Here is a 14,850-nt window from a genome sequence, read left to right as displayed (position 1 = left end):
TTGAAGTTCTGCATTTTCAAATGAATTAAACCCACAGAACATGGGGGTTGGAAGGGACCTTCAGAGATCATCCAGCCCAACTCCCTTGCCAAAGCAGGATCACTCAGGGCAGGTCACACAGGAATGCTTCCAGGTGGGTCTGGAAAGAATCCAGAGAAGATGACTCCACAGCCTCTCTGATTTAAAGGGCTTTGCTAGCAGTGATGACTGAGTTTAGGAGCTGGGTTGGGAAGTGAAACAGGTTCTTGGCTGCCTTCATGCAAACAGCACCACAGAGCTCAGGAGAGATTTTGGCAGCTAATCCGTGCCAGACTGCAGCTGGTTGAGTGCTGGAGGTCTCTCTTTTAGTTCCAACTACTCTGTGGAGGTCTCTCTTTTAGTTCCGACTACTCTGTGGCATTCATTCTGACAGATGAGGTGGGGTGGGAGCGCTGGGAGAGTGTTCCCTGCCTGACCCCAGGATGCCTGAACTCCTGTCTGAATGTCTGCATCAGATTAGTGTCCCCGATGTGACACTGGGCTAGGCCAGGTGGTCAGGGTTAGAATTCCATGGTCATGGGCATAACTACCCTAACTCAGAGGCATATTTCCAGCTGCTGAGTTTTTGCTCAGCACACCTCTGGGTTGTGTACAAAAAGCAACAAAAAAACTCCCCGTATTCTCATACACAAAAATACAGTCAGCATTCTGTTTTCTGACACTCAGCAGGCTGCATTTCCTGACAGAGAATCACAGAAGCAGAGAATGGTTTGGGCTGGAAGGGACCTCCAAAGCTCATCCTGTCCAACCCCCCTGCAGTCAGCAGGGACATCCTCCACTAGATCAGGTTACCCAGAGCCTTATCCAGCCTCACCTTGAATATCTCCAGGGATGGGGTCCCCACCACCTCCCCGGGCAACCTGTTGCAGTGTTCCACCACCCTCATGGTAAAGACACTATGAGGAGTCTATGGATGCGATTCACAGTAACCTTCCATCATTTGCACAATCAGGTGTGAAGAACAAACCACAGCTGGTAACAGCAAAGGAAGGAAACCAGATAAATAGGAAGGAAACCGGATAAATAGGATGGAAACCAGATAAATAGGAAGGAAACCAGATAAATTGGTAGAAAACCAGGAATAAGAAAGACTTCCAGGCGTCTGGAGATGATTTTCCCTTGTAGAGAATCTTCTTGCACCAGTGGAATTGTTTGCATTTTTGGCCTATTTAATATATTATACATTACTATCTGGACCCTGCTTGGGGTCATAGAACCATAGAACTGTTGAGGGTGGAAGAGACCTTAGAGATCATCCAGTCACTCACCCAGAGCTCACAGCCCCACCCCTGCTGCTGAGCCACTGCCACTACCCCACGTCCCTCAGCACCACATCCATGCAGCTTTGAAACCCCTCCAGGGATGGGGACTGCAGCACCTCCCTGGGCAGCCTGGGACAGTGCCTGAGAACCCTTGCTGGGAAGAGATTGTTCCTAATCTCCAACCTGAACCTCCCCTGGCACAGCTTGAGGCTGTTCCCTCTTGTCCTGGCACTTGCTGGATGTGAGAAGAGACCAGCTCCCACCTGACTCCAACCTCCTTTCAGGGAGCTGTAGAGAGCAATGACCTCTCCCCTCAGCCTTCTCTTCTCCAGACTAAACAACCCCAGGTTCCTCAGCTGCTCCTCACTAGAGCTGTGTTCAAGGCCCTTCATCAGTTTAGGTGCTCTTCTCTGGATACCATCCAGCACCTCGGTGTCCTTCTTGAGTGAGGGGCCCAAACCTGAACCCAGTACTTGTGGTGTGGCCTCACCAGTGTCCAATAGATGGGGACAGCCCTGGTCCTGTTGGCCACACTGTTGCTGATCCAGACCAGGATGCCGTTGGCTTGCTTGGCCACCTGGGTACACTGCTGGCTCACCTTCAGCCGCCCATCAATCAACACCCCCAGATTGTTCTCCACCAAGCAGCTCTGCAGCCACTCTGCCCCAAGCCTGTAGCATTGCATGGGGTTGTTGTTACAGTTTGTCTTGTTGGCTGTTTCTTTTAAGAAATAGTGAGCTGTGGAATGTTCAGTTGGTGAAGAAGGTAAAAGGATAACAGAAAATAAAGGAGAGGAAGAAAAATTGAAGTTGAGTAACCTGGCACTGGTTCAGATGTAAGATGTAAGCATTTCCTTAGCTCATGTGTTGTCAGCCTGTTGACCAGAACAGGGTTTGTTAAATACCAGGGTCTGAAGGGGGCCACAGGAGAGCTGGGGAGGAACTTTTGACAAGGGCTGGGAGTGACAGGATGAGGGACAATGGCTTTGAGCTGGGAGAGGGGAGATTGAGACAAGATGAGGAAGAAATTCGTGACCGTGAGCATGGTGAAACACTGGCACAGGTTGCCCAGGGAAGCTGTGGATGCCTCCTCCCTGGAGGTGTTCAAGGCCAGGTTGGATGAGACCTTGAGCAAGCTGGGCTGGTGGGAGGTGTCCCTGCCCATGGCAGGGGGTTGGAGCTGGGTGATATTTAAGGTCCCTTCCAACCCAACCCATTCTGTGAATCTATGAAAGCAGGAATAATCTCACAGAAAATAAGCCCTGCACATTGTGTTATCATCCATGGAGGCTGCAAGTCCTCTGGAAATCAGGACTACCCTCAGCTAAGGAGTTAATTGTTGATACCTGCTGTAGCAACTCAGGGAGGTGTCCCTGCTCATGGCAGGTGGTTGGAACTGGATGATCTTTAAGGTCCCTTCCAAGCCAAACTATTTTGTGAATCTGTGAAATGAACAGGTGGAAAACACAGGTCTGATCTGTGTAACTTTATAACAAACTGATAGTTATTTTTTGTTCTTTGAAAGGCAATGTTTGCAGAAGAGCTAAGATGAGAAAAGGAGCTCTGTAAAGCCTCTCAGCCTGCCTGTTGAGTACAGCTCATGCTAACCAAACACTAGAACTCTGGCTGCAGAAGGCAGCATCTGAATGTGGTGTATTTTAAATACCTTCTCCTCTGCAAAGTCTGGCTGGCTGTGCTTGGGCACTACAGTACGGCTGTACAGTACATCTTTTACCTCTGTTAGTGGGATCCAGATGTGTTCATGTGTGTCAGTGTGCTTGGCTAGAAAGATCTCTAGCCTGAGCTTTCATGAACGGTAGAGAGGATGCAGAAAGCAAATCACCATGGATAATAAACCATGAGCTTCTTCCTGCAGGTTCCATGAGAAGCAGGAGGATTGTGTTTTATTGCATGCACTTATTTGTGCAGTCCCCAAGGCTTCCAGCATCCTGGTGGAGGATGGATACAGGGCATCTGTTCTGCCAGCCTCTGGCACTTAGGAAAAGTCAAGCAGAAAATGCACTTTGTCTGCAGGCCCTTATGGAGTTGCCGAGGTGCCCCTGTGGTGCAGTATCCATGGTGGTGCAGTACCTACAGGGCTTATTCACAGCAGGGAAAGAGATTCACCCTGACAGCTGAGTCTTCCTTGCATGTCAGCAGCAGGGAAAGAACCGTAGATGAGGTAGAATGGGGAAATAGGTTCTTGCATGCACACTGCCTTCCAGCCTCCTTTCAGCCTCTTTCCTGGCTCCCTCAGCTAACAAGAGGTGGGGAAGAATGAGCAAGGGAAGGGGAAGGAGCTGTGCTCCAAAGGCACAGGTTTGCTTAGAATTATGGAAAAGGAGAGCTGGGTTCCTGTTTTCACTACAACTCATCTGAGGTACTCAGTGTTTGATGGCTGAAGGGGCAGTTTCAGGGGCTCCTGAAACTAGAAGAACAGAGTACAGGCGGCTGTGTATAAATAAGAAACCAAATAAAAATTCAGTCACTGAGACCTGAAGATTATTTGCTGTCCTCTAGTATGTCCACTGTATCTTCTGTATTTCACTACTTTTAGCCATAATTTACCACAGGACTCTGGGCATCCTGATCTAGTGGAGGATGTTCCTGCTTGCTGCAGAGGGGGTTGGACTAGATGAGCTTTGGACGTCCCTTCCAACCAAGACCATTCTGTGATTCAATGATTTCCATGAGTATTCTAATGGGTGAACTGCTTCCCAGGACAAACTAACAAAGCAGTCGTGGTGACTCCACTAGTATTTAGAGTGGAGACCAGTAATAGCTTAGTTTTAGACCAGTAATAGCTTAGTTTTAGACCAGTAATAGCTTAGTTTTCCACTTTGTGCTTTGGGGATGAAAGGCTGTCAAAGAACCAACAACTTTGGTTTAGAAATGATTTTAAAGAGAGACACTTTGAATGTGGTCATCAAACAGTTCATGCTTTAAAAATCTATGCCTGCAGCTGGGGATCAAAGGCTGAGAAAGGTTTGTTAAAATTTTGAAAATCAGCCTGGAGAAGAGAAGGCTCCAGGGAGACCTTAGAGCATACTTCCAGTCCCTGAAGGGGCTCCAGGAGAGCTGGGGAGGGGCTTTTAACAAGGGCTGGGAGTTACAGGATGAAGGACAATGTCTGTGATCTGGAAGAGGGGAAATTGAGACTGGAGACGAGGAAGAAATTCTTGGCAGTGAGGGTGGGGAGACACTGGAATAGGGAAGTTGTAGCTGCCCCCTCCCTGGAGGTGTTCAAGGCCAGGTTGGATGAGGCCTTGAGCAAGCTGGGCTGGTGGGAGGTGTCCCTGCCCATGGCAGGGGGTTGGAGCTGGGTGATATTTAAGGTCCCTTCCAACCCAACCCATTCTGTGAATCTATGAAAGCAGGAATAACCTCACAGAAAATAAGCCCTGCACATTGTGTTATCATCCATGGAGGCTGCAAGTCCTCTGGAAATCAGGACTACCCTCAGCTAAGGAGTTAATTGTTGATACCTGCTGTAGCAACTCATTTTACATATGGGACTTCTTCAGCTTCTAGTGTATTAGTGATTTGTTGTATTTGGCTCCATATTTGAGAACCCTGGTAACTGCTCATCATTGTGAGGCTGGGCAGAGAACAGGAATTTTGTTTGTCTGGGGAAAAAAAAAAGAAATAAATAAAAAAAGAGGTTTTGGAATTTCTTTCCAGCTTGGAGCAAACTAAGGTGTACAGATGCTGTGTGTGGAGAGTGAAAGAGGTAGAGGCAGGCAAGCTAAATAACTCAAACAGAAGATGGCTGAGCCAACAGGGCAGCACTCACCTGGGATGTGGTGTGAAAATTCCTGCTCCAGTTAATCTCTGGAACAGAGGATGGAATCGCATTCTGTTTGATTTTCTGATGAAGTAAGTAAATAGAATTCATCAGAGAAGGGGAGCCCAGGGGGACTGCTCCTCTTCTCTCATTTCAGGCAGAAATGAACCTTAGGGGCCTGGCTATGAAAATATTTCCATCTACTCCATGAAGAATTTCTGATGAATGGTATTTGCCCAGCAGTTTTGGTAATCAATTTTTTTTTACACTCTGAAGTGTTTCTTTGCTTCTCTATTGGCAGAAAAGGGGAGAACTCAGTGTGCCCCCTCATTAACCAAGGTCTAACAGGAATGCGTAAAAAGTTTAACTTCACTGCATCTGAAGCCCAGAGGATGCACTGGAAAGATGCCTAAGGGGCTGCTCTGGATTGTTTTTCATATCTTCACCAGAGAAAGCTGCACAAAGCCTCTTTCTGTAGTGCTGTTATTGTTTAGGTGCTGCTGGCAGGAGGTGAGTTTCTAATTTTGGTCGTGCCCCAGCATTTGGAGGGGAAGTTGATGCTGAAGTAGTGCTTGTGAGCACACCAGGTGCTGGGATCTTGTAGCAGCAGGCAGAACTCTCACGTTTTGGGATAAAAATACTCTCTCCCTCTTGGTAGCTACAGGGCTAATATTCCCATAACCATAATTCTCCTTCTCTGGAGACTTTCAAAGCCAACCTGGGTGTGTTCCTGTGTGACCTGCACTGGGTGACCCTGGAGCTCCCTTCCAACCCCTAACATTGATTCTGTGATTCCCCTGACTAACCTCTGCTTTATGGGGAGCTTCAGAACTCTGCTCTTTGATGTCTAAGATGCCATGATGTGTATGTCTTGGTTCTGCAGTGTTTGGATATATGTGGAACAGAAAGAAAAAGCATTGTCAAGCTGAAATGGATCTCTGAATCTTAGTCAGTCAGTCTGAAACATTTGGGAATAAATTCTTATTTGATGGGAAAATAAAAATCATATAATCATATACTGGGAGGGGTTGAAAGGAAGCTCCAGAGGTCATTGAGTCCAATACCATGCCAAAGAAGGATCACCCAGGGCAAGTCATACAGGAACATATCCAGGTGGGTTTTGAACGTCTCCACAACCTCTCTGGGCAGCCTGCTGCAGGCCTCCAGCACCCTCACACCAAAGGACTTTTCCTCATGTTGAGGTGGAACCTCCTGGGTTCCAGTTTGTGTCCATTGCCCCTTGTTCTGTCACAGAGCTCCACCAAAAAAAAGCCTGGCCCTTGCTTCCTGACACTCACCCTTAGTAAGATCCCCTCTCAGTCTTAGTCTGCTTTCCACACTAAACAGCCCCAGGTCTCTCACCCTTAAACTGACTCTTACCACCTTCAGAGATAATTTACTTCCAGAGGAGAGTGATCCCTGCTGGTATAACGCTGACCAGGGCAGGCATTACTGAGGGCAGCACAACAAATCTCTTGTGAAGTGTTTCAGCCTTGACATCAGAACAGAACTTTGCTACCTCCAAGCAAATTGACATCCTTCTGCTCTAACTTCTGAGCACAGGAAGTGGGTTTCTTCTTCTTCCTGCCCTTCTTCGTTTTGCAGCTGGTTTAGTGATTTGAGCAAAGTGAGGAGAGAGACATTTAGGGGGAAAATACTGTGCTGACAGTACCTTGATAACTGCTCTTGCTTCTGGTCCTCTGGTCACTGGAGTTCATATCCTTGCAAAACAAAGTGATGCAGAGTTGGGATACACATACTCAAGATATTCAAGGAGATATTCAAGGTGAGGCTGGACAGGGATCTGGGCAACCTGATCTAGATGAGGATGTCCCTGATTTCCGCAGGTAGGGTTGGACTGGATGACCTTTGGAGGTCCTTTCCAAAGCAACCCATTCTATGATTCTGTATTTTAAAATACCTTCTCTTTCCTGATATGGGCAAACGTGAATGTTTAACTCATTTAAGGTAGGTATGAGAGAATGGGAAGCAACCTCTGAAAGCAGGAACAAGGGAGAAATTCTCAGAATTTCATGACTGTTTTCTGTATGCTGATATTCTGCTTAAAAGCAAAATAATTTTTTCAGAAGGGTTCACATTTGCCCCAGGGATGTCATCTCTGACAGAGACAATTTAACATCATACAAGTAAATAGAGAGTGAGTGCTGTTCTGTGGAATGAAAACATCTCAGCCTACCCTGAAGTTCTCTGGTTAAATTATATTGCGGCCATCTGGGCACCCCTGAGAGCCCTGCAGCTCATCACTGCCACGAGCAGGCTCCAGCCCCTGACCTCTCAGCAATGTTAATAAATTCTTGATAACCAAGCAACTTGTAAAAGAATTATAATTTCGTGTAGTTGTCAACAAAATTTGAAAGCCCATCTTGAGCTGCTGAGGATTGTGGGGTGTACCTCCAGGCTCACCCTAGACCCACAGAACCTATGGGCAGCTCTAGTTTGAAACAACATGAAAGAGGCAGAACCAGGGGTGGGAAGCTGTGAGCAGTTCAGATACGAAGCTGGGTTAGCTAAGCAGACTTCCAGCTGAGTTGTGTCCTCTCTGTGCTGGAATGTAGCTGAGACAACTCTGGGCAGGGAGGAAATCAAGAGGCAGTGCAGAGCTGGGGTGGGGGAAGAGAGAACAAGACAGATGGCAACAGAAGTTTCTTCAAGACACATAATTTTCTTCCTGTCCCCTGTGGATGTCTGGGCAATGAGGTTACCAAGCTTCTTCAGTGCTGGGAGTTGCAGAGCTCCAAAGTACAATTTACAGTAAAGTAACCTTGAGAGTGAAGGTGCACAGACACTGGAACGGGTTGCCGAGGGAGGCTGTGGATGTCCCCTCCCTGGAGGTGTTCAAGGACAGGCTGGACTCCGAGGCCTTGAGCAAGCTGGGCTGGTGGGAGGTGTCCCTGCCCATGGCAGGGGTTGGTAGTGGATCATCTTTAAGCTTCTCTCCAACCTGAACCATTCTGTGAATCTCTGACCATCACAACCTATGTACAATCTAAACCAGGTCTCCTCTGTTACAACAAATGCTCCACATGATCTTTATTTCTCCCTGCAAGCCTGCATGGAAATGGCCAGCTCTGAGGTGTGCTTTCTTTCACTTTCCTTTTCATGTTGACAGGTTGAGCCACTGATCCAGAAAGGCCATGAGAATCTGGTGCACCACATCCTGCTCTACCAGTGCAGCAGCAGTTTGAACAACAGCGTGCTGGACTATGGGCATGAGTGCTACCACCCCAACATGCCAGATGCCTTCCTCACCTGTGAGACAGTCATTTTTGCCTGGGCCATTGGAGGAGAGGTAGGACAGCTGGCTGGCATGGCTCAGCAAGGGGCATCCAGGAGGGGCTGCTTCATAGTGAAGCTTCTTCCTAGTAAGCAATTAGTGATGACTTCACCTCGCTGCTCTTAAGGATATACAATCAACTTCTTGTTGGCTTTTGAAGTCTGAAATACAAGGATGGCTCTCAGTGACAAGCTAAAAGCAATGAAAATATTGTAAACAGAGTTGATGCCTTTGGGGAAGAAAGGTGGCTTAGGAGCATGGAAGTCTGTGCTGCATCAGCTTGTCCCATCTGATATGGGAGATCACCGCCTCCAGCAGTGATCAGTATCTGCTACAGAAAGCAGAGTAGTGTCTGTAGGTGTTTGCACACAGGACATGGAGGAAAGACTTTGCAAATTCAGTCAGACATAGATTGAAACCGTTTTGTGCCTCACCAGGACCCGCTAAGAGGTTTGCCTCATTCACACCTATCAGTCCGGAGTTTTCTGCCCAGCCCAAGGACAGAATTTCTGTGTAGGAGAGCTCCTGTGCCAGTGCAGAGCCAGCACAAGAACCCTTTAGCTGATGGCAATGGGACATGTCTATAGAAAACAGTCCCTGATGACATTTTGGACTTCAGGCTGTATTTTCAGCTCATTTTGTATGTTAATTTAGGCTGCAGTTAATCCTTTCATAAGGCAGCATCACTGACTAGAGAATTAATTCTACCCCTTCTTTATCCCTTTCGCTCCCTGTGTGCCAACACAAACCACAGTGTGGGCACAGAGAGGGACTGGGGGGATGATAGTTTCTGGAGCTCTTTTTGCCAGCTTGCAGTCCAGAAACATCTTTGAGTGCTGCAGTGTAAGGAAGCCAGAGCTACCACATGGACACATCAAAAGAAGCTTCATCCACTGTGAGCATTAGCCCTGATAGATGCTTGGTGCATTTTTGCCATCAGCTATGCTCTGACCTAGTATTTATACTTCCAATTGCCTTAATCTAAGTGAAATAAAAAGCTCATATAAATATGTTAGCATTTGGCAAGCACTGTGCAGGCTCTTGCAGGAATGATCCCATGGTGAAAGATCTGTAGAAAGGAATCTGACACATCTGGGTTATGTTTGCTGCAGCACTCACTTCACTTTGCCCTTATGTAGAATAGGAGAATAGTATTTATTACTGTATACTATGATTAATTCTTTAATGTCCTTCAAGCATCAGCAGGCACAGTTCAGAAAGCAGTGTCTCAAGTGGCACATTCAAATACTTGCTAGGTACTGCAAAATGATCAGATTCATTCCTCTGACAGTGACTTTGGTAGTTGAATTAACTTAGAATGCACTGGTATTTATGTCTGGGACAGGAGTGAGCTCTGAACTAAACCTCCTGAGCATTCCCACTCTGTTTCACACCATGAGTGGTCTGAGAACCTGCACAGCCCACTCTGGGCTGCAGTGAAACTGAATCTGCAGGGGTGAGCCCAGCACAGCCCAGCAATAAACAGGGTTCAGTGCAGGGGTTCTGAGCAAAGCCTGCTCAAGGAGACATTGTCTGGGGGCAGCAGGTTCTGCCCAAGCTGTTGCCCTGTACATTCATTGGTTATTTTTTTCTTTTGCACCACATGGCTTGCTAATGAAAGTGTAGCATTGAAGATCACCTTTAGTGTTCTAATCAGTTTACTTAGAATGCAGAGGTCTGTGCAGGAAAACAATTTCATCCCATCCAACCTCAGCATTCACTGGGAATGACTCTTGTTTAGAAACTGGGAATGTTTACAGTGTGGATTCACCTCTCCATAAGGGCTTTATTGTCAGCCTATCTGCTCCAGCATGCAATATTTATACATTGAAAGAGAATTTGCCTTTTCAACTTGAGCTGTAAATACAGGATAAATAATCAGGGAATCACAGGATAATGCAGGTTGGAAGGGACCTCAGGAAGTCTCTAGTCAAACCTCCTGCTCAAAGCAGGGTCAGTGGTGAGGTCAGATTGGTTTGGTCAGGGCTTTATCCTCTAGCAAGCATAACATCTACTATTTGCTAGTGACAGAGTTATGCAAGGCATTGAGTTTATAATAAAACTGTTATGCCAAAGTGCCACCTTCAGAGAGTTTTAAAAGGAGTTACCTCTGTAAATATTAGCATAAATGTGATTACATCCTTGAAAACCAAATAAATAAAGTAAATGTATGTGCTTATAAAAAGAAATTAGCTCTTATCTCTGGCAAGAATATCTTAACTCTGCATGTGTACGCTGATCCCCAGGGCTTCACTTACCCTCCTCATGTTGGCTTGTCCCTTGGCACAGCAGCAGACCCTCAGTTTGTTCTGATGGAGGTGCACTATGACAACCCATCATACACAGAAGGTTTGTATTCTCATGTTCTTTAAACCATGCCAGGCTGAAAAATGCCCCAGACAAAAGTGACAGAGGTTCTCCTGATAGCATTGCACAGCAAACAGAGGAAACCCAAAGCTGAGACCTGCTTTTGCCTGCTCAATTTTCCCAGTTCCCAGAGTTTTTGTTGCTGCTCTCAAAAGATTGACCTGAAGTGAGCAGGAGATTCAGATTTAACTGCAGAAGAGCAGGTTTTAACTGGACAGTAGGAAACATTTTTCACAGCAAGAGTGGTCAGACAGTGGCAGAGGCTGTCCAGGGGGGTGGTGGAGTCACCAACCCTGGAGGTGTTTAAAGGTGGTTTGGATGTGGTGCTTATGGTTTAGGGATGAACTTTGTAGAGCAGGGTCAGTGGTTGGACTTGAGGATCCCAGGAGGCTCTTGCAACCTGAATGATTCTGCGATTCTGTGACATACAAAGAGCTGTGGACCAGGTGAACACATCTCCTTTTGTCACTGCATTTGTCTTATGCTCTCTCCTTTTGCTGGAAAATCCAATCAGTGTGAGCCAGCAGCACAGCACCAGACTGAGCCAAGACAGGGAAAGAACCTTCATTGTGGGCAGGATTCTCTTAAGACATCTAACCTGAATACTGGGCAGTTCCTCAAGGTGAAGTATGGACTCAGGTTTCTAGACCTTGTCAAGGAGGTCTCTAGACCTAGGTCAGGTGTGGACTCTGGTTTTCTGCATTTAATGGGTAAAAGCTGTTTATCTTAAAAGATAAAGTTTTAATTTGTAATGCTGGGGTTGTTTTAATCTTCTATCTAAAATTTGTTACTATTTAGAAGAAGCCAAAGGAACAAATCAAGGAGCCACAGACAATCCATGGGCAACCTTGTGGCTGACTTTTGTTCTGAAACAAAACGTTGTTGAGCTGCTGTACCTGAGAACATTCTGGTGGCTGCTATACAGAACTGAGCAAACTCCAGTGCAGCACAGTGCAGTGGCCTTTCTCTGCTGCTCCCTGTGGGTTGTGGTGTTCCCCCTCTACATCTTGTATTAGATGGAACTATCTTAGAGAACCATAAAGGTTGGAAAAAACCTCTAAGATCATCAAGTCCAACCTTTTAACCATGCACCCCCATGACCAACAGACCATGTCCCAAAGCACCAAAGCACCCAAAACACATCCACTCATTTTTTTGAACCCCTCCAGGGATGAGGACCTCACCACCTCCCTGGACAGCCTGTGCCTCTGCCCCACTACTCTCCAGGAAATATTTTTTTTCCTAATATCCAACCTAAACCTCCCCTGGCACAGCCTGAAGGCATTTCCTCTTGTCCTGTCGTTAGTCACTTGGGAGAAGAGTCCAACACTGGCCTCACTCCAGCCTCCTTGCAGGTAGCTGTAGAGAGCAATGAGGTCTCCTCTCAGCTTCTTCTGAAGGCTAAACAGGCCCAGCTCCCTCAGCCTCTCCTGGTACAACCTGCTCTCTCCAGATTGTTCTGTTTAATGACTGACTCTCTCCCTTCAGCAGTCACACTGGCACGGGACACCAGACCACCTCGCTTCTCACCTTTCAGCCCCTGCCTTTTCCCCCCTTGGCTCTGGTGGTTAAAGGCTGTGCTGTCAGCCTCACCTTTGTCATTGGGGAACATCAGTGCTGGCTCCCTGCTGGACTCAGAAATGCCTGAACTGCTCCTGACAGGACTGGGTTTGAAAGTTTGTTTATGAAACCCTTAACATTCAATTTTCACTTGAAAGGTGCTCTCTGTGGAGGTTGCTCTGACAGATCATGAGATTTTCTGGCACTTAGATGTTAGCATAAATCTTGAAGGGGAAATACCACAAAAATGATGAGAGTGTGCAAATAGCTTCTTTGAAGTTGGAAGGTGTGGGACCTGAAATGTCATTGAGTCACAGATTGGTAGGGGTTGGAAAGGACCTCTGGAGATCATCCACTCCAACCCCCTGCCAGAGCGGGGTCATCCAGGGCAGGTCACACAGGAACACATCCAGCTGGGGCTGGAAGGTCTTCAGAGAAGGAGACTCCACAACCTCTCTGGGCAGCCTGCTCCAAGGCTCTGTCACCCTCACAGCACAGAAGTTTCTCCTCCTGTTGAGATGGAACTTCTTGGGTTCCAGTTTGTTTCCTTAGCCCCTCATCCTATCACAGAGCACCACCAAAAAGAGCCTGGCCCCTTCTTGTCCCCCACCCCTCAGATATTTGTAACCATTGATCAGATCCCCTCTCAGCCTTCTCTTCTCCAGGCTCAACAGTCCCAGGGCTCTCAGCCTTTCCTCATCACACAGATGTTCAGCATCCTCGTAGCCTCCCTTGGAATCTCTCTAGTAGTTCCCTGTCCCTCTTGAACCGGGGAGCCCAGAACTGGACACAATACTCCAGCTGTGGCCTCACCAGGTCTCTTTCATCAGGTCTCATAGTTTGTACATTGCAGGATGTCTTGCAGTTGATGATTGCCACTCACACAGAGCTCCCAACCTTTGTTCCTCACCTTACCAGTTACACACTGCTCAACTTAGGTATTTTCATGTCCCTGCTCTCTCCCTCTGCCCTTTGCTTTTCTCAAAACAGCCTGCTGATTTCAGATGGCCATAACAGTTGGTGTCAGGCATTACTGTGTCTGTTAGGGTTTTTAGAAGTCTAGCATAGGTCACTAGAAGCCTCAACTTCTCAGAGATACTTGGCAGGGCTTTTTGCACTGAAATTGGAAAAGGGACAACAAAGAAGGAGGCAATGGATGGAGTACCAGGATGTGGGGCTTGTGCAAAGCAATTCTGAATTCTGGGATTGTCTGTCTTCATGTCTGGAATTTAGGAAGCCAATTTTCATGTTTGTTTGATGCTCTCTTGTGGAGATTGGAGTTGGTCATCATCAGCCCAACAGGCAGTTGTGTGCTGGGCTGCATCCAGAGGAGTGTGGGCAGCAAGGCAGGAGAGGGGATTCTACCCCTTGCCTCTGCTCTGCTGAGACCTCACCTCCAATCCTGCCCCCAGTTCTGGTGTCCCCAGCATGAGAAGGACACAGAGCTGCTGGAGTGAGTCCAGAGGAGTCCAAAGGCTGGAGCAGCTCTGCTGTGAGGCCAGGCTGAGGGAGCTGGGACTGTTCAGCCTGGAGAAAAGAAGACTCCAGGAGGGCCTCAGAGATGCCTGCCAGTACCTGAAGGGATCCTGCAGGAAGGCTGCAGAGAGACTTTTCCTGAGGGTGTCTGGAGACAGGCCAAGGGGGAATGGTTTGAAGCTGAGGGAGAGCAGGGTTAAACTGGAGCTAAGGAAGAAGTTCTGTAGTGTGAGGGTGGTGAAACTCTGGCACAGGCTGCCCAGGGAGGCTGTGGATACCTCCTCCATGAGGGTTTCAAGGTCAGGCTGGATGAGGCCCTGAGCAGCTGAGTCTAGCTGAGAGGTGTCCCTGCCCAGGGTGGAGAGGTGGAGACCTTGATGTCTAAGGCTCCTTCCAACCTGAGCCATGCTGTGACTCTGATGATCTAAGGTGTGCTGTAACACGACAGGCAGCACGAAACAAAGGAAAATCCAATTCATGCCAGGGCTCAAGGTGAAGGAATAGTTAAAGACACAAGGAGAAGGCAACACAGAGATGGAAATTTTTAAATTAAAACCTCCACAACTTTAAGCTGTGCTTCAAATATGTCTTTTGAAAATGGTACCTGGATCCTTTGGAGCTTCATTGGGGGAGGTTGTTAGTTTTTATTGGGTTTATTTGTTTTGTTTCTTTTTATGTTTTTCCCCCCCTTTTATTATTTTTTTTCTCTTTTTTCCCTTTTTTTTTCTTTGGTTTCCCCCCCCCCCTCCCTTTTTTCCTTTGTTTTTCCCCCCTTTGTTTTCCTTTGTGTTTTTTCCCCTTTTTTCCCTTTGATTTTTTATTTTTTTTCTTTATTGTTTGCTCTCCCTGTGATCCAATTTCTTTTCTCTGAGACCCATACTGAGACATGAGTGATGCAGGCAGCTCACATTTTTCATTCCCGTCTGAACAGCAGAGATTTCAGTATCCTATGTTTAACCACCCTCCTGGAGCCTGCTTCTGTTTATCACTTATTGCATATGGTTTGACTGATTTCCAGGTTATTGAGGTGAACTTTGCACATACAAAACACAGCTCAAGCCTTGAAAA

The 14,850-nt window shown here is 47.1% G+C and overlaps 1 protein-coding gene across 1 annotated transcript in view; it reads left to right on the top strand.

Moving 5' to 3' along the window:
• MOXD1 (monooxygenase DBH like 1) overlaps window positions 1–14,850 on the top strand; it is a 61,918-nt gene that overhangs the window by 25,815 nt on the left and 21,253 nt on the right. The window contains exons 5-6 of the mRNA XM_054393018.1: window positions 8,215–8,394; window positions 10,626–10,728. Coding sequence (XP_054248993.1) covers window positions 8,215–8,394; window positions 10,626–10,728 — 283 coding nt within the window. The remainder of the gene's footprint in view (window positions 1–8,214; window positions 8,395–10,625; window positions 10,729–14,850) is intronic.

This window comes from Indicator indicator, chromosome 27 (genome assembly GCF_027791375.1).
Source record: "Indicator indicator isolate 239-I01 chromosome 27, UM_Iind_1.1, whole genome shotgun sequence".
Lineage (NCBI taxonomy): Eukaryota > Metazoa > Chordata > Aves > Piciformes > Indicatoridae > Indicator > Indicator indicator.
This window is presented reverse-complemented; position numbering and strand designations above follow the sequence as displayed.